General features: G+C 41.5%; 1 protein-coding gene across 2 annotated transcripts in view; it reads left to right on the forward strand.

The window, feature by feature from the left end:
• Positions 1 to 7,601: 7,601 nt before the first annotated feature.
• LOC124039427 (contactin-associated protein-like 5) overlaps positions 7,602 to 20,790 on the forward strand; it is a 132,778-nt gene continuing 119,589 nt past the window's right edge. For both annotated transcript variants that reach the window (XM_046359429.1, XM_046366951.1), the window contains exon 1: positions 7,602 to 7,915. In XM_046359429.1, the coding sequence (XP_046215385.1) occupies positions 7,843 to 7,915 (73 nt within the window). In that variant the 5' untranslated portion in view covers positions 7,602 to 7,842. The remainder of the gene's footprint in view (positions 7,916 to 20,790) is intronic.

Genomic DNA, 20,790 nt, shown 5'->3' on the forward strand with positions numbered 1-20,790 from the left:
AGCTGGAGCAGAGCGTGCCCAATTTTAATGGAGGACGGAACGAGATCCCCAAAGGCTGGAGCGTCACCCATTCCCGCTTCAATTTCGCTCCAGTAGCGCTCACTTCAGGAGCTCGGGGCATGCCCGGCCCAGCATGCATTTGTAGTCTACTTATGTGCTGCTATAGCCCCTTTCTTTAGCTACTGTCATGGAGTTTGATAAATATTTTAATAATGAAACTGATAAAACACACAGATGCTAAATCAAGGTGATTTACAAAGATGAGGAACAAGAGCAAGAGAGGGAGTGTGGTGATGTATTTTCCGCAACTAAAGAATCATTGTGGAATCTGAAAAGATGTGGATGCCGAAAGCATGATGGTGTATTTACTATGTGAACTTGGGTGGCTAGGTGGGTGGCTAGCTAAGTGTGTCATTTTAGCAAAGTAGTTCATTTTCGTTCTATTATCTATTCGATTTTGGCCCAATATGCCTGGCATATCACGTTTAAGGCGCTTTCCGTTTTTGATTGGGTTATTTAGCCTAAAAACCTTTAGGCCCACCTATAAAAAAAATGAGAAAAAAACAACTGTGCATCTCTGCGCAGCCTGCCAAGAGTGGCCACAGATGTGTTTATTATCCCCAGTCGCTCTGCAAGTGTGGAGAGGATATTCTCCACTGCTGCCCTGCTCTCTAGGCACAATCGCATGAGCCTGAAGCCACAGACTGGACAAATTTGCGTTTCTAAAAATGAATTCAGAGGCACTAATAAGTCATTTTTCGTTTAATTTGTATTTAAGTCACAATTAAGTCACAATTTATAGATACATATGAATGAATATGTCATTTCATGCAATTAGATGAAATGTTGAGCACTGTATGTCCCTACAGGGTCTACAGTCAATCACGGACTACAAGATGAAATCCAGCCCAGTCACGGACCAGGATGTCTTGCTCCCAGGCAGACTAAATAACTTTTTTGCCCGCTTTGAGGACAATACAGTGCCACTGACACGGCCTGCAACGGAAACATGCAGTCTCTCCTTCACTGCAGCCGAGGTGATTAAGACATTTAAACGTGTTAACCCTCGCAAGGCTGCAGGCCCAGACGGCATCCCCAGCCGCGCCCTCCGAGCATGCGCAGACCAGCTGGCCGGTGTGTTTACGGACATATTCAATCAATCCCTATACCAGTCTGCTGTTCCCACATGCTTCAAGAGGGCCACCATTGTTCCTGTTCCCAAGAAAGCTAAGGTAACTGAGCTAAACGACTACCGCCCCGTAGCACTCACTTCCGTCATCATGAAGTGCTTTGAGAGACTAGTCAAGGACCATATCACCTCCACCCTACCTGACACCCTAGACCCACTCCAATTTGCTTACCGCCCAAATAGGTCCACAGACGATGCAATCTCAACCACACTGCACACTGCCCTAACCCACCTGGACAAGAGGAATACCTATGTGAGAATGCTGTTCATCGACTACAGCTCGGCATTCAACACCATAGTACCCTCCAAGCTCGTCATCAAGCTCGAGACCCTGGGTCTCGACCCCGCCCTGTGCAACTGGGTACTGGACTTCCTGACGGGCCGCCCCCAGGTGGTGAGGGTAGGCAACAACATCTCCTCCCCGCTGATCCTCAACACGGGGGCCCCACAAGGGTGCGTTCTGAGCCCTCTCCTGTACTCCCTGTTCACCCACGACTGCGTGGCCACGCACGCCTCCAACTCAATCATCAAGTTTGCGGACGACACAACAGTGGTAGGCTTGATTACCAACAACGACGAGACGGCCTACAGGGAGGAGGTGAGGGCCCTTGGAGTGTGGTGTCAGGAAAATAACCTCACACTCAACGTCAACAAAACTAAGGAGATGATTGTGGACTTCAGGAAACAGCAGAGGGAACACCCCCTATCCACATCGATGGAACAGTAGTGGAGAGGGTAGCTAGTTTTAAGTTCCTCGGCATACACATCACAGACAAACTGAATTGGTCCACTCACACTGACAGCGTCGTGAAGAAGGCGCAGCAGCGCCTATTCAACCTCAGGAGGCTGAAGAAATTCGGCTTGTCACCAAAAGCACTCACAAACTTCTACAGATGCACAATCGAGAGCATCCTGGCGGGCTGTATCACCGCCTGGTACGGCAACTGCTCTGCCCTCAACCGTAAGGCTCTCCAGAGGGTAGTGAGGACTGCACAACGCATCACCGGGGGCAAACTACCTGCCCTCCAGGACACCTACACCACCCGTTGTTACAGGAAGGCCATAAAGATCATCAAGGACATCAACCACCCGAACCACTGCCTGTTCACCCCGCTATCATCCAGAAGGCGAGGTCAGTACAGGTGCATCAAAGCTGGGACCGAGAGACTGAAAAACAGCTTCTATCTCAAGGCCATCAGACTGTTAAATAGCCACCACTAACATTGAGTGGCTGCTGCCAACACACTGTCATTGACACTGACCCAACTCCAGCCATTTTAATAATGGGAATTGATGTAAATATATCACTAGCCACTTTAAACAATGCTACCTTATATAATGTTACTTACCCTACATTATTCATCTCATATACATATGTATATACTGTACTCTACAACATCGACTGCATCCTTATGTAACACATGTATCACTAGCCACTTTAACTATGCCACTTTGTTTACTTTGTCTACACACTCATCTCATATGTATATACTGTACTCGATACCATCTACTGTATGCTGCTCTGTACCATCACTCATTCATATATCCTTATGTACATGTTCCTTATCCCCTTACACTGTGTATAAGACAGTAGTTTTGGAATTGTTAGTTAGATTACTTGTTGGTTATCACTGCATTGTCGGAACTAGAAGCACAAGCATTTCGCTACACTCGCATTAACATCTGCTAACCATGTGTATGTGACAAATAAAATTTGATTTGATTTGATTTGATTTGATTACTAGCCAATTGTGTCGCACAAAACACAATGTTTTTTTTGTTTAGGCCTTGAAATAATGACCTACTTAGAGTGTTTATTTGCTGTTTAAAATAACACGTAACCTATTTATTTTTTATCTTAATCTAACTAGGAAAGTCAGTTAAGAACAAATTCTTATTTTCAATGACGGCCTAGGAACAGTGGGTTAACTGCCATGCTCAGGGATTCGATCTTGCAACCTTTCGGTTCCAAGCCCAACGCCCAACGCCCAACGCACTAGGCTACCTGCCGCCCCAACTTGAATTGATGTGGGCTTCCTACAGTCACATTTGTGTTTATTCAAATACTTTAATTCAAATTCATATGGTTTGGTGTCAATACTTAAAAACCATATGGTACGTCCAGTTAGTCACAAAAAAAGATGGGTGTTGGTTAAATTGAGATTTTAATGAATGGAGCGAATTTGGAGCTGCAGTTTTTTTCTGCACTGAGTGGTTTTTAGCGGAGCGGTTAGAAAGGCCATGAGAGAAGAGTTTCCAACCCCGCAACTCCGCTCACATGCTCTGGCCAGGATACAGATGGGCTCGCTAAGTGATTTTGGCTGATAACCTGGAAACTAATGTCGTTCCACTTTGCCTTTTCTGAGAAATCAAGAGCACTAGGATGTCTGTTACTTCCTTGATCCTTTCCTTCAACAATAATGTACTTGGTGCCATTGTTCACCAAACTATTGCTGATATTTCCACTATTTCTTATTTGAACGCATACCACCACCATGATACTAGCCACAGTATGTACCTTGGGAGACCATCCATCCATAAATCAATGATTTTTACTCCGAAATTCAAATGTTGAGGCTAGCATTTCCTGTATATTCCAGTATCACTATCTCAGTAAAACAATACACTATGGATAATATTGTAGATAATGTACTTCTGGAAATAAGAAGAACATCCATGAAATGCTCAATTATTGATCAGGAATAATATTTCAGCAGTTTCTATTTTGTTTCATCTGCATTTTTCTCTTGATCTTTTCCTCACATTTTCATTATCTGCAGATTTCATCAAGTGAGTCCATTAGTACAGTTTAACATTACACCTTGGCAACACTCTAGACCACGCATCTGGGAAGTTTAAGGTTATTGAGCAAACTTTAACGGTCAACTGTCTTCTGTATTGACTAGCGCTGTAAAATGAGATTTTCAAACTAAGTAAACGAACACACTTGCCCTTGGTGAATGCAGCAAATTTAGTGACTTAGTTACTTAGTGCACTTTCTCCACCTGAGTTAGAAACTTTGACTTAGATTTATGGCAGATATAACATTTCTAGCTAGCATCTTTGTCATTTAACATCTCATGTTTGAACAGTACTACAAAACACCTTGAATGCAAAGGACATGGCAGTCTTTGCTAATGTACTGTGTTCCTAATGCTGCACCCTGCTCTGTTAACACTTAGATGGCCAATATCCGTTATGGTCTAATCCAAGGAAGAGTAGCATTGAGGTGCATTTTGACACAAACATTGTAAACAGGCTGCTAATGAAAGCTGCTAAATGATACACTGTTGTAGTCTGACATGTAACTATAATAATTGTCAATGCATGGCATTTTTTGGGGCATCTCACAGCTCACACCTTTATTATTAAGTGGACAACCTGACACAACACAATCTGTTATTTAAATAATACCACACTAACATGTCAAGCACATGTCGGACATATCTTACTCTTGGCTATGCAGTGATTATACCAGAGTTATCTGCAGTGAGGCGATAAAGTGACTTAGAAAGGAGCGGTGGAGGACAGGTGGGGGTGGCTGATTCCAGTGGGTGCAACGACATCAGCAAGAGAGAGCAGATGGATCCTCTCCACACTTCCAACAACACCCTCTGCTTCCAACCAGAGCAGAGCACAAATGACGAATGGGTTTATTAATGTTTGACTATTGTGAAGATCAAATAAAATCACGTCCATAGCCATCTCTCTGATTATGTGGCTGGTACTCAGGGTACCATGTTATTATATTCAGTATGAGGTCATTCAATTTCTATTGCAGTAGAACAGTCATTCACTAATAACCATTGCGGGCATAGTGAAATGAGTCACTGTCATTAGTTCTACACACCACTGCAACAACAAACCTAGTTTTCTCTATCCATTAGTCAACCAACAAATCACAACTAATCAGCCTTTCAATAAATTATTAAGTCAATCTAAACATAAAAGTTACATATTAACTCCTTGAAATGAGAAAAACATTTTCAGATCAGTAGAGTTGATTTAACACTAAAGCCTGCCTATTGTATTTTAGAACGGACCAAACACGTGCCGATTTTAGTACTTTTTACTCTGTCTCGTTAAATGTTCAATTTGCTCCAACCTTGGAGACAAAATAAAGTATACATTTTTCATGGGACACTTGTCAAGTGAAAATGATGTTGAACCTGGGGCCGTAGTTTGTTTGCCTGAGAAAGGTGTCAAATATGGCCCTGTAATCACTTTAGTGTAGAACTCATAGCAGTAGGGTCATCAGACAATGTTTTCCCCAAATTCTAGACGTCGGATTAAAACGAGGCTACAGCGTCCATAAGGTGACCATTAGATCAATTTGGACTGAACAAGTTTGTAGATGCAACAGTTTTTTATTAAATTCACAATTTATTACTCTCAAGTGCACATTTCTGCCAGATAATAAACGATGTGCTACCTTTTAGTAGCATTTCTGACCATGCTAACATATTTTCAGCCAAATCTAAACAGCTCGAGTGCAACAGTAGCAGCTAGCTAGTAGAAGGCTAGCAGCTTTAGCTAGCTAACACCAGTTGGATGAGAAGCAAAAGGAAAGTAGCTAACTAAGTAGGTATATTTTGCTACAGAAGGTTTCTCAAATGTGTAAACTGCTGACTTGGACACTTGTGTGTAATCAGAGCACAAACAAATACATTAGTGAAAATCCTTGGCTGCTATTATTGCCAGTTAAATACACCAAACTTTGGAAAAACTGCCACGCAGTGAGAAGGTGCAAACACATTGTTAGAAGTACCATAGACGAACATCGCTACTGTAGTAGGACAAAAGCTTATGCTAGAAGCCATTGGTAGAGCATGGGTGGAATAGGCATTGTGGTGCTCATGTGAATTTCCTTCCTTTTTCAGCTTCATACAGTACCAATGCCTACTTCTCATTTTTTTTAAATATATATACATTTGAGATGACTGTCTCATTCTACGTCCAAAAGGTGGCCAATAAAATCTAAACTGTGATAATAGCAGATATTAATGCGTATAGATGTATGGAGGGATTTACAGCAATATGGAAGCATAGGGGAACAGTGTGTATCTACAGTATAGGTGTGTGTGTGTGTGTGTGTGTGTGTGTGTGTGTGTGTGTGTGTGTGTGTGTGTGTGTGTGTGTGTGTGTGTGTGTGTGTGTGTGTGTGTGTGTGTGTGTGTGTGTGTGTGTGTGTGTGTGTGTGTGTGTGTGTGTGTGTGTGTGTGTGTGTGTGTGTGTGTGTGTGTGTGTGTGTGTGTGTGTGTGTGTGTGTGTAAAGACCTGTTGTGTTGAAGATATTTTCTTCATAATGTGTTACCTTGAAATTAATGACTCTGAGCTTATATCACCCTACCTACCATTTCGTAAACAGTCTTTGCCCATAGAACACAATATTGTTTTTCATTATCATCCAAAAAGGAAATCTGTTTCTAGATACGATAATAGAGACAGTAATCACTGCAAGACAGGATGTTATTCACCGCTGTGGTAATTTGGTGGCCTGTGGGCAATCACTGAGGGTAGAAGTAAATAAACTGAGAGAAGAGAAAAATGAAAAATGCCTGTGTTTCTTTGTAGCGTCTCTGTAGTCTATGCAGTCTGAACATTTAAAACACACAGCCTTTGGCACAATATCTTGAGAGAAACTGCAATATGAAGCCAAACAAGTTGGTAGACGTAGTTTTGAAGTATGAAGTTTTCATTTGAGCCAGGTCTGCTAGCAGCTTGATATTCACTGTAAAGGAAAACAGTATTTTTATTTACAGTATTTATTATTTACAGTATTTTGTGGTATTAGCAACAGTAAAATACTCTGAAATGTCTTACTCTAGCATACTGTAAATGATGGTGCATTGTGGGAAAATGTTGTTGGTGGTGAAAAAAATTGCTTAATTTCGAATTGTACTGTAATTCCACCCCACAGAATACCATTCCGTATCTTTGGAGCACCAAAAACCTTTTGACTGCTAGTGAGTGCATGATATTGTTGTTTCTGGTAAAGAAGAGTCCCCCATGTCCCCTCCCCAATCCCACTCCCTCTTTCCTCCCCACTCCCTTGCCCCCTCCCCAGTCCCTCTCCCCTCCCAGCCCCTCTCCAGTCCCTCTCCCCTCCGCAGTCCCTTTCCCCTCCTCATTCCCTCTCCCCTCCCAAGTCTCTCTCTCTCCCCATTCCCTCACTCCTCCCCAGTCCCTCTGAAATATTTTGCAACCTTCAAAAACTGTCATAACTAATGCAAAATATGTACATCTTGCTATACCATTGCTAAATCGTGCAGAATGTGCAAACATAAACTCAAATTGATAAAAGGCTTTTATGAGAGAGAGTTAGAGAGCGAGCGAGCGAGAGAGAGAGAGAGAGAGAGAGAGAGAGAGAGAGAGAGAGAGAGAGAGAGAGAGAGAGAGAGAGAGAGAGAGAGAGAGAGAGAGAGACGCACCGATGTGACGGAGCATTGGCACCAACAGCAGCAGAGTAAGCGCACTAGGAAAGGATGTTGTGAGCGCGCTGGCAGACCTGACTCTTGATGGTTCTGTAGTTAAGAGGTAAAGTCGAAGCAGCTGGAATTATACCACACTGCACGGAGGCACCATCGGAGTTATTTGCACTCAAATACTGAGGATATACAGAAGCCTGGATATCTGTGGCGAGCAAGGTGGAAATGTCATCTCTGGCCATCGCCTTCAATCTCACGGTGCTCGGCGTCCTCAGTACTGCGCTGGCGGCCAGTCATTGTAAGTAACTTGACAAAACTACAACATATATTGCAAAAATAGAGTTGGTTCTGTTTTCTAAGTTTGTATGGTCGTTGTTTTTCTGGCAATTCTAAATCAGCAGAAATGTCAATAATGCCACGTCCGCCCCCAACATACTGTATGACTGATTACTCAGTCACACAAGCTTCAGAGCGGTTTTCCATAACGTGCCGTTGTCTCTACAATTGCAGTGTATTTAAACTGATTATTCGTGCATTTGTGGACGACTTATCGATTGTTCAGGTCAATGAATATCATACACTCCATGTTCTTGGGAGACATGTTGTGAAACATGCCATTTTGAATGGACATGACATGTGTCGCATAGATCCATCTTTCTCACATTGGTAGTGAACATAGTTCTCTATTAACGGATCTGTGAGCCTACATTTGAATTTAAGTTTTCAAAACCACTTTTCTACCTCTGGATTTGTGAAGCCCTTGCGAAAACGCAGCAATGTATATGTTTTTTGTTTGTAGGCTACGGTTTATTTTAGGGAGCGCACTAGAGCACAATACATGTGCGCTATACCTACTACCTGTAACGTGAACCCAATTCGACTGGACGGCTATGCTGCCAGAGAAGCACATGCAGCATACCATGCTTGTCAAACGCAAATACTGTATGTAGGCTACAATCGGTGTTAGAATGTCTCCGCTGTCACTAGAGGTCAGAATTAGCTTTGAACAGAGGATACAATTGATCATTTTGAAGTGGAATGATACGGTTCTGAACACTACTGTATGTTCTTAAAGCTAAGAAAAGTATGACATGTTCCCTCATCTAAACAGTATAGTGTACAGTATGCCAGAACCTCATCTAAACAGCATATAGTGCAACATGAAAGAGCCTCATCTAAACAGTATATTGTACAGCAGTATTTTCCAATCTTCCTCCTCAAGTACCCCGACAGCACATCTTTTTGTTGTGGCCTCGAACAAGCACACCTGATTCTACTTCATCATCAAGTCCTTGCTACAGCAGAAAAGGTGTACTGATGGGGTACTTGAGGACTGGAGTTGAAAATACTGCTGTACATTATGACAGATGTCACCAAAGAGTTGTCAACTTAAAAGGTTCAGTATTCAGTAGAAATAATATCAATTCATAATTCATAGCTTATTTCAGACTTGATAAATAAATGCAATTAAATTAGTAATGAATTTCTGATATTGATTTGGTAGCACTGGAGTTCTAAATCCCTTTACAGTTTCTGTGCAATTCTTTGAAACCTTGTTTCAAACAGGGAGATGTTGTCCAAATGGCATTATTGAATGCAATATAACCTTGTTTAAGGTTAAGGAAAATACTGCTGTGTATTGGGCTTTGCTGCTAATGTTAGTGCCTGGCACCTGTTTAGCTATACGGACACAGCTAGCTAGTTCAGTCAGTCGTCTTGATGAGCCCTTCCCACAGCTAGCTAGTTCAGTCAGTCGTCTTGACGAGCCCTTCCCAGCTAGCTAGTTCAGTCAGTCGTCTTGATGAGCCCTTCCCAGCTAGCTAGCTAAGGCTTGTAGCTAAAAAGTAGAAACTTCAAAGAGATATTGAAACTTGTGAGTGTTCAGAATCATTCAATTTTTATCGGAGTAATTGTAATTTCTATTTTTTTTAAACAAAAATGTAGATGTTAATGCCATAGTTGTACATTTTGGGTGAGAATCAGTACAATAAATGTGCTTCAGCTGTCACCTTGGCCTAAGATTGGCTACACTATCTAGCTACTTCCCTTTCCTTACTGGCCTTATATTGACTACACTATCTAGCTACTTCCCTTTCCTTACTGGCCTTATATTGGCTACACTATCTAGCTACTTCCATTTCCTTACTGGCCTTATATTGACTACACTATCTAGTTACTTCCCTTTCCTTACTGGCCTTATATTGACTACACTATCTAGCTGCTTCTCTTTCCTTACTGGGGAGCAAAGTACACTGTCCTGTGTTGCTGTGTCCCCATTGAGCAGTAGACTGTATCACGGTGAAACTCCCCATTGAGCAGTAGACTGTATCATGGTGAATCTCTCCCCATTGAGCAGTAGACTGTATCACGGTGAATCTCTCCCCATTGAGCAGTAGACTGTATCGCGGTGTCACCGAGATGAGTACCAACATTACACATTTTTTTCTCGCTTCGGCTGCTATCCTACTATCCAAAATATAATCAAGTGGGATGGAACAAATTGGCCACATTAGCTACTGCCGGCAACACGTGACAGACTAGAGCTGCCTGGTTTGAAGCAACTTGTCGGCAACCACCTCGGTACAACACCATTGTACTGGTCATTCACATTTATTTTGCAGTGGCCTGTTGTTACGCTAGCTAATTGGCATGTCACGGTCACATCCAGATGGTAACCAATATTACTTTCTCCCTCGTCCATCGAAATAAACATCACTTTCTTTTACAGGTCTTAACTAGAGGCATGCTGCTGATGTTGCCAGCTAGCCAGCACAAACTAGCTAGCTGGGATTGAAGGCATCATCAGCAGCAGTTGAATGTCTCCCGTCAGACAGTAACTGTGTTGCTGTTGCTCTCCGTGGTGCTGGAAGGCATCCTGGGGGGGTGACTACAGTGTTAGTGCCTCAGTTTGACCGGTCTGCTGCTCTCCTCTGTTAGGGTCAGTCTTATCAAGTTAAGCTTCTGTTGAATGGTCCTCCTCCCAGGCAGTGCTCTGATCATTATGGGTCATTCTCACCATCCTTCTCCCCAAATTTGAAACCTCAAAACTCAAGGAAAGGAATGAACTCAACTCAGCACAGAATGCTTAAAAGACTGATGGATCTGATATGAACATGTCCATGTCTTGGTCAGTGCTTCTTACAGGATGTAATACTTACAGTAGGTTATACTTAAAGTATGTTATACTTACAGGATGTTATACTTAAAGTATGTTATACTTACAGGATGTTATACTTAAAGTATGTTATAATTACAGGGTGTTATACTTACAGGGTTTTATACTTACAGTAGGTTATACTTACAATATCTTATAATTACAGGGTGATATACTTACAGGGGTATTATACTAGATTATACTGTAAGTAGGTAATAGTTACAGTAGATTACATTTACAGGGTGTTATACTAACAGTAGGTTACACTTACAGTATGTTATACTTACAGTAGGTTATACTTACAGGGTGTTCTACTTACAGGGTGTTCTACTTACAGGGTGTTCTACTTACAGTAGGTTATACTTACAGTAGGTTATACTTAAAGTATGTTATACTTACAGTAGGTTATACTTACAGGGTATTAAACTTACAGTAGGTTATGCTTACAATATCTTATAATTACAGGGTGTTATACTTACAGGGTGTTATACTTACATAGTGTTATACTTACAGTAGGTTATACTTAGACTGTTATACTTACAGTATTTTATACTTACAGTGTTTTATACTTACAGTAGGTTAGACTTACAGGGTGTTATACTTACAGGGTGTTATACTTACAGGTTGTTATACTTACAGTAGGTTATACTTAGACTGTTATACTTACAGGGTTTTATACTTCCAGTATGTTATACTTACAGTAGGTTATACTTAGACTGTTATACTTACAGGGTTTTATACTTCCGGTATGTTATACTTACAGTAGGTTATACTTAGACTGTTATACTTACAGGGTTTTATACTTCCAGTATGTTATACTTACAGTAGGTTATATTTCCAGTATGTTATACTTACAGTAGGTTATACTTCCAGTAGGTTATAATTACAGGTTGTTATACTTACAGGGTATTATACTTGCAGTAGATTATACTTACAGTAGGTTATACTTACAGTCTGTTATTCTTATAGTAGGTTATACTTACAAGGTGATATACTTACAGGGTGTTATACTTACAGGGTGTTATATTACAGGGTGTTATATTAAATGGTGTTATTTTTATGAGGTGGTATATGACAGGGTGTTATACCTTTAGGGTGTTTTACTTCGTGGTGCTATATTACAGGGTGTTATATTACAGGGTGTTATTTTTATGAGGTGGTATATGACAGGGTGTTATACCTTTAGGGTGTTTTACTTCGTGGTGCTATATTACAGGGTGTTATATTACAGGGTGTTATTTTTATGAGGAGGTATATGACAGGGTGTTATACCTTTACGGTGTTTTACTTCGTGGTGCTATATTACAGGGTGTTATATTACAGGGTGTTATTTTTATGAGGTGGTATATGACAGGGTGTTATACCTTTAGGGTGTTTTACTTTGTGGTGCTATATTACAGGGTCTTATATTACAGGTGTTATTTGACAGGATGTTTTACTTACAGGGTGTTATTCTTACAGGCTGTTATACTTACAGGGTGTTATATTACGGGGTGTTATGTTACAGGGTGTTAAACTGACAGGGTGTTATACTAACAGGGTATGTTACAGAGTGTTATACTGACAGGGTGTTATGTTACAGGGTGTTATGTTACAGGGTGTTATGTTACAGGGTGTTATGTTACAGCGTGTTATATTATGGGGTGTGATGTTACAGGGTGTTATATTTACAGGGTGTTATACTTACAGGGTTTTATGTTACAGGGTGTTATATTAAGGGGTGTTATGTTATAGTGTGTCTAACAGATGACAAAAATAGAACACTCACTTTGCTGTTTACCCTTTCTCTGTGTGTGCTTGTGAGTTACTGACTGGTTGCATGCATGCATGGGTACTGTTGGTGTGCATTTGTGTGTGGCTAATTTAATTTCATGGCCTAACAGTTCAATGACCTCGTACATCAGTTGTGATAACTGCTGATATTCTCATCCTGTAGTTAAAGGATTTGGTCTTGAGTCAACTATCTGCATCGGCCTGAAGCATGAAACGTGACATTTCCATTCAATCACCTTTGTTCTAGCAATTAAGGATTCATAAGTAGCACAAGATGGTTTACTGTTAGTTTCTGTATTTAGTTTATAAAGTAATAAATAGGTACAGCAAATGTCTAAAAGACATAACATAGTGATTTCCAGTAAAAAATTATTGAACAATGAACCATTTGACCATGTGCACGTACTGTACGGTCTGTTGATCTGCCTATCATTCATGCATTTTGGCTCCGAAGATTTGTTTTTCTTCCTCATGTTCGTCGGAAGCCAAAAGATTCAGTGGTGGTTGTAATCCGTTACAGGAAAACATTTCCACCCAATGTCCGTGAAGTAATCCAATTTCCTCGACAGGTAAAGGCTGACTTTTCCTCTTACTTTTGTAGCACACTGTTTGGCTAACCTAGTGAAAAGGGTTAGGGTTTGGTTTAGGATTAAGGGTTAAGGGTTAGGGGTTAGGGTTAAGGGTTAAGGGTAAGGGTAAGGTTTAGGGTTAGGTTTTGGGGTTAGGGTTAAGGGTAAGGGTAAGGGTTAGGGTTAGGTTTAGGGTTAGGGTTAGGGTTAGGGTTAGGGTACACTCTTTGGCTAACCCAGTGAAAAGGGTTAGGGCAGGGTTTTTTTTTTACACTGAAATATCACATGAATACACATTAGACATGGCAAAATGTATAGAATTGTAAGAAAATGTGCTTTAAAACTGCAACATTTTCTTTGCGCCCAATGACAAAATGTGTAGAATTGCAGGAAATAAGCATTAAACCTGCTTAATTCTCTCCACCAACAAGAGGGCTGTGAACAGTTTGTGTCTTGAACAGTGAAATAACATTGAAATAATAATTCCAAGCCGTTTATGTAGAAAGAGAGAGAGAGAGCGAGAGAGAGAGCGAAAGAGAGAGAGAGCGAGAGAGAGAGAGAGAGAGAGAGAGAAAAGGGAGAACTGTGGTTGTAATAGAAGCAAGTTTATACTTTTGTGTAAAGGGATTAACAGGGACTCTACATAGACTCTGTTGCTTTGGTATATTTGGTATTTTTTTAGGATCCCCATTAGCTGTTGCAAAAGCAGCAGTTACTCTTCTTGGGGTCCACACAAAACATGAAACATAATACAGAACATCAATAAACAAGAACAGCTCAAGGACAGAACCTCATATTTTAAAGGCACATGCAGCCTACAGTTGAAGTCGGAAGTTTACATACACCTTAGCCAAATACATTTAAACTCAGTTTTTTCACAATTCCTGACATTTAACATTTAAAAATTCCCTGTCTTAGGACCCCTATCAGTTAGGATCACCACATTATTTTAAGAATGTGAAATGTAAGAATAATAGGATAATTATTTATTTCAGCTTTTATTTCTTTCATCACATTCCCAGTGGGTCAGTAGTTTACATACACTAAATTAGTATCTGGTAGCATTGCCTTTAAATTGTTTAACTTGGGTCAAACGTTTTGGGTAGCCTTCCACAAGCTTCCCACAATAAGTTGGGGGAATTTTGACCCATTCCTCCTGACAGAGCTGGTGTAAATGAAAATGGTGCAGGAAGAAATGGCAGCCGTTTTACGGGAGCCAAACCAATTGTGCTATTATGTGTTTTTATCCTGCATTATTTTTTACTTATTTTGTACATAGTGTTTCTGCAATCGTATCTTACGGCAAAAAAAGAGCTTCTAGACATCAGGACAGCGATCACTCACCTCAGATTAGACTAAGAGCTTCTGGACAGGACAGCGATCACTCACCTCGGATTAGACTAAGAGCTTCTGGACATCAGGGCAGCGATCACTCACCTCGGATTAGACTAAGAGCTTCTGGACATCAGGGCAGCGATCACTCACCTCGGATTAGACTAAGAGCTTCTGGACATCAGGGCAGCGATCACTCACCTCGGATTAGACTAAGAGCTTCTGGACATCAGGGCAGCGATCACTCACCTCGGATTAGACTAAGAGCTTCTGGACATCAGGGCAGCGATCACTCACCTCGGATTAGACTAAGAGCTTCTGGACATCAGGACAGCGATCACTCACCTCGGATTAGACTAAGAGCTTCTGGACATCAGGACAGCGATCACTCACCTCGGATTAGACTAAGAGCTTCTGGACATCAGGGCAGCGATCACTCACCTCGGATTAGACAAAGATTTTTTGTTCAACAAACAAGACGCACAAGACATCCTCCAAACACCCGGCAGGGCCGACATCCCCGTTATTTGCAAGAGGAAGCGACGCAGGTACAGAGGACCTGCGGTCTGTGAATATCTGTAAACAACAGCTGGTGCACAAAATCTAAAGAAGATTTTGATCGTCTGAATTAGAGTATATTGTGATAAATTGCAGGCCACACTACTTGCCTAGAGAATTTTCAGCTATACTTTCCGTGACTGTTTATTTACCACCACAGACAGATGCTGGCACTAAGACAATACTCAGTCAGCTGTATAAGGAAATAAGCAAATAGGGCTTGCAAACTTTTACAGACTATAAAGGGAAGCACGAGCCTACCATATGAGCTAAATCCCTTCTATGCTCGCTTCGAGGCAAGCAACTCTGAGGCATGCATGAGAGCATCAGCTGTTCCAGGCGATTGTGTGATCACGCTCTCTGTAGCCGACGTGAGATTACCAGGACGTGTGCTCGGGGCATTTGCTGACCAAATGGCAGGTGTTTTCACTGTCATTTTCAACATGTCCCTGATTGAGTCTGTAATATGAGAATGTTTCAAGCAGACCACCATAGTCCCTGAGCCCGAGAACACAAAGGCAACCTGCCTAAATGACTACAGACCCGTAGCACTCACGTATGTAGCCATGACGTGCTTTAAAAGGTTGGTAATGGCTCACATCAACACCATTATCCCAGAAACCCTAAACCCACTCCAATTTGCATACCGCCCAAACAGATCCACAGATGATACAATCTCTATTGCACTCCACACTGCCCTTTCCCACCTGGACAAAAGGAACACTTACCTGAGAATGCTATTCATTGACTACAGCTCAGCGTTCAACACCATATTACCCTCAAAGCTCATTACTAAGCTAAGGATCCTGGGACTAAACACCTCCCTCTGCAACTGGATCCTGGACTTTCTGACGGGCTGCCCCCAGGTGGTGAGGGTGTTGCTTAAGCTGTTTTTTGAAACCAAGTTTTCTGTTTATTTGAGCAAAATGAGATGGAAGGAAGTTCCATGCAATAAGGGCTCTATATAATTCTGTACGCTTTCTTGATTTTCTTCTGGATTTGGGGACAGTGAAAATACCCCTGATGGTGGCATGTCTGGTGGGATACGTGTGTGTTTCAGAGCTGTGTGTGCACATTGACCATGCAAACTATTTTGGATTTTTTTAACACAATGTTTCTCATAAAAATATGAAGTGATGCAGTCAGTCTACTCAACTCTTAGCCAAGAGAGACTGGCATGCATAGTATTTATATCAGCCCTCTGATTACAATGAAGAGCAAGACGTGCCACTCTGTTCTGGACCAGCAGCAGCTTAACTATGTCTTTCCTTGCAGCACTTGACCACAGGACTCTACAATAATCAAGATTTGGCAAAACTAGTAGCTTTTTATTACTTCTCTTTATTACTGCCAGACCTCTCCCCATCTTTACAACCATTGAATCTGTATGGTTTGAACATTACAGTTTACAATCTAAGGTAACACCAAGTAATTTAGTCTCCTCAACTTGTTCAACAGCCACACCATTCATTACCAGATTCAGCTGAGGTCTAGAACTCATGAAATTATTTGTACCAAATACAATGCTCTTAGTTTTAGAGTTGTTCAGGACCAGTTTATTACTGGCCACCCATTCCAAAACAGAATTCAACTTTTTGTTAACCTCTAACATTCGCTAATATATGAATGGTATCGGATGTTATCAAGTTATTGATTTCATGAACCTTATTTCTAAGGCTACATATATTCATATGGACTATTTTCAACACTTTCCTATGGGGCTTATCAGAGATAGATGTAATACTGAAAAGAGCAAACAAAACAAGAGAAAATAATATACATTCAGCAGTACATTAATCAATTGGTGTGTGTGTGTGTGTGCTGCGGGATTGACGCTACGAACCCATAGGCTTGGCTCTATCATCCCCTACAGGCTTCGAGGAGGGAGGGTGGACAATGAGCCTGTCATAGCGGATGTAAGCAATGTCCCCACACGGTCAGGCAGCTTTCATGGCTGAGATAAGTTCTTTCCTCTTCGAGCGCACAGCTTCAGGATAGTCCTCATTAAGGAAGATATACGTTCCTCCCAAGTTCTTACCTCTTTCCAGAACAGCTACCTTGTCCTTGAACTTCAGGAACTTGACCACTATCGGACTGGACCTATGACCTGGGCCGGTGGTGGGTTTTCCAGTCCTGTGGGTGTGTTCCACCTCAATCTTCCTGTGGTCCATCTTCAATTTCTCAGAGATCATTTCCTTCACTTTGTCCTCAAAGTGGAAATTCTTCAATTCCGTCCACAACCACGTTGTTCCGCCTTCATTGTTATCATTATCTGTCATTGTTATCATGGATTCACACACAGAACTGATGTCTTCTCTCAATGACTTACAGATTGTCGTCATCTTGCCGTTCTCCTGTTTCAACTCATCGAGCTGACCCTGGGAAAACAGGGATAGGTTGTCCTAGATAGGTTGTCCATCATTTTATTAGTAGAATCCACGAGTATTTGGACAAAACACTTGAAACTATTTTTGTGTTGTTGTAACAACTGCTTGTAGGTCTCTTTTTGTTTGTTTAAAATAACCTTCACCTGTGATAGACAGACATCACTGTCCTCAACGGTACTCCCGCCAGCTTTGGTCTTTGTCATGGTAGCTAGCAACGTAGGTTACGCTGCTACTCTTCGCAGTTCCAGACAGGGTGGGTCACAGGAAAGATTGAAAACAACAAACAGCAGAGATCTAGACAGCCACAAACCCGGGACAATCCGTGGTACAACAGTATCTTGTTTAGGGCTGCCACACTAGCAAGAGAGTAAACAACCATCTCATATGAACATATTTCTACTAGAACTGGTACTGATTGATGCACAACAAATGCCTGGGAAATTACAAAGTTGTATGATAGTTGTGTAGCTAAAGAGTTAAAACAAGGAGAGGATTTTATTCTGACAGAAGCACTCAAAAGGTTAAAACATTATATGTAAATGGATTCACTGTATTTATGAAAGCAGCTGTCGAGAGCTGTGATAGATCATGTATTAGGGCTTATGACAAGTGGATCTACATAAATCAAAGACATACATTTGCATCCATAATTCATTGCCCTCTTGGTGGCAAATTTTACAGCCGGGCCAGTAAGGGCCTCCTAATTTCACATTCCTAAGACATCCCCACTCTCTGTGGGGGATTGTGGACTTTTGACCAGAGCATTAGTGTGATAAGGTATTTTACCTCAAGTGTTTTATGAGGTCAATCATGTGAGGAGTTTTAATGAAGTCACCCTGCTGGGAGGGAGAGTAGGGTTGTGAAGGTTGCCTTGGGCTAGGAACAGCAAGGGGGGTTTCATTACAAAATCTCATACTTATAGTACAACCTCTGACATACTTCCCTAGGGTGTGGCTCCAGCATACTGCTCCAGATCCTGTCAGTACCATGGGGAAATGATCCTGTCAATCCCATAGGAAAATGTGCCTTGACGACCCACGCAGAGTCAAAGGGATTCATACAAGAGCACAAATTAGACACACACCTACACACACTCCTACACGAACACACACAACTACAGTACTACACACACCTACACTCTTACAAACACACCTACACTCCTACACACACACTTACATAGGGAGGAAGTGAGGGCACTTGGAGTGTGGTGTCAGGAAAACAACCTCTCACTCAATGTCATCAGAACAACGGAGATGATCATGGAATTCAGGAAACAGCAGAGTGAGCACACCCCTATCCACATCGATGAGACAGCAGTGGAGAAGGTGGAAGGATTTACAGTATGTTCCTCTGCGTACACATCACGGACAAACTGAAATGGTTCACCCGCACAGACAATGTGGAGAAGAAGGAGCAACAGCGCATCTTCAACCTAATGAGGCTGAAGAAATTTGGCTTGTTACCAAAAACCCTCACAAACTTTTACAGGTGCACAATTGAGAGCATCCTGTCGGGCTTAATCACCGCCTGGTACGGCAACTGCACCGCCCACAACTCCAAGGCTCTCCAGCGGGTGGTGCGGTCTGCGCAACACATAACCGGGGGCAAACTACCTGCTCTCCAGGACACCTACAGCACCCAATGTCACAGGAAGGCCAAAAAGAGCATCAAAGACAACAACCAACCGAGCCACTGCCTGTTCACCCCACTACCATCCAGAAGGCTAGGTCAGTACAGGTGCATCAAAGCTGGGACAGAGAGACTGAAAAATAGCTTCTATCTCAAGGCCATGACAATGTTAAACAGCCATCACTAACACAGAGAGGCTGCTGCCTAGATACAGACGCAAATCATTGGCCACTTCAATAAATGGATCACTAGCCACTTTAATAATTACACTTTAATAATATTTACATATCTTGCATTACTCATCTCATACACACATATATATATATATATATATATACTGTATTTTATATCTATTGCATATTGCCTATGCCGCTCGGTAATTGCTCATCCATATATTTACATGTATATTTTTTTATTCCATTCCTTCACTTAAGTATATTTGTGTGTATTAGGTAGTTGTTGTGGAATTGTTAGATATTGCTGCACGGTCGGAACTAGAAGCACAAGTATTTCGCTACACTCGCAATAACATATGCTAACTATGTGTATGTGATCAATAAAATTGTATTTTATTTGACTTTGATTTTTAGATACACACCTACACACACCCCTACACTCCTACACACACCTACACTACTACACACACACCTACACTATTACACGTTACCTACACATTACCTACCACTACTACACACACAAACCGTGTGTTACTGTTACGGTGACCGTATTACCGCCATACCATCGGTCACAAGTCATGATGGAAGTCAAATTCCATGTGAACGTTTAGTCACGTTATTAGGCTTCATCAAGCTCTGATGCTGCTGATGGTCATTAGTAGTCTACCAAATGTGCTAACTGCCTGGTATTCAGCACTCTGTTGTCCCTCTAATCACTCTAACATCAATGCAAATGTATTCGAAAATCACATCAAACACTTCATGAGAGCCCATGAGCTCAGGTTAATCAAAAGCGTCCTCCATTCGCTTTTTAACCTGCAGTGACACCCCATCCTGTGAACGGGACCGTTGTCATCATCTGACACTAATTAGCATAACACAACGGACATAAATCTTCCTAGAAAATATTCCTATTCATGAAAATCACAAGTGAAATATATTGGAACACAGCTTAGCCTTTTGTTAATCACCCTGTCATCTCAGATTTTCAAAATATGCTTTACAGCCAACGCTAGACAAGCATTTGTGTAAGTTTATCATAGCCTAGCATAGCATTATGCCTTGCTAGCAGCAGGCAACCTTGTCACGGAAATCAGAAAAGCAATCAAATTAAATCTTTTACCTTTGATGAACTTCAGATGTTTTCACTCACGAGACTCCCAGGTAGACAGCCAAAGTTCATTTTTTCCCAAAATATTATTTTTGTAGGCGAAATAGCTCCGTTTGTTCTTCACGTTTGGCTGAGAAATCGCCCGGAAATTGTGGTCACCTGCTGAAAAATATAATATCGACAGAAACATGGCAAACGTTGTTTAGAATCCATCCTCAAGGTGTTTTTCTAATATCTATTCAAAAATATATCCGTCGGGACAATTAGTTTTTCACTAGGACCGATTGGAATAATGACTACCTCTGTATTTTAGGCGAGAATCTCTCTCGGAGCCACCATGTGACCACTTACGCAATGTGGCCGCCTATGGCTATTCTTCAACTGAAATGCGTAAAACTACGTCACAATGCTGTAGACACCTTGGGGAATACGTAGAAAGCGTAAGCTCGTTGATGGTACATTCACAGCTGAAAAGGGAGTCATT

Source organism: Oncorhynchus gorbuscha, linkage group LG01 (genome assembly GCF_021184085.1).
Source record: "Oncorhynchus gorbuscha isolate QuinsamMale2020 ecotype Even-year linkage group LG01, OgorEven_v1.0, whole genome shotgun sequence".
Classification (NCBI taxonomy): Eukaryota; Metazoa; Chordata; class Actinopteri; order Salmoniformes; family Salmonidae; genus Oncorhynchus; species Oncorhynchus gorbuscha.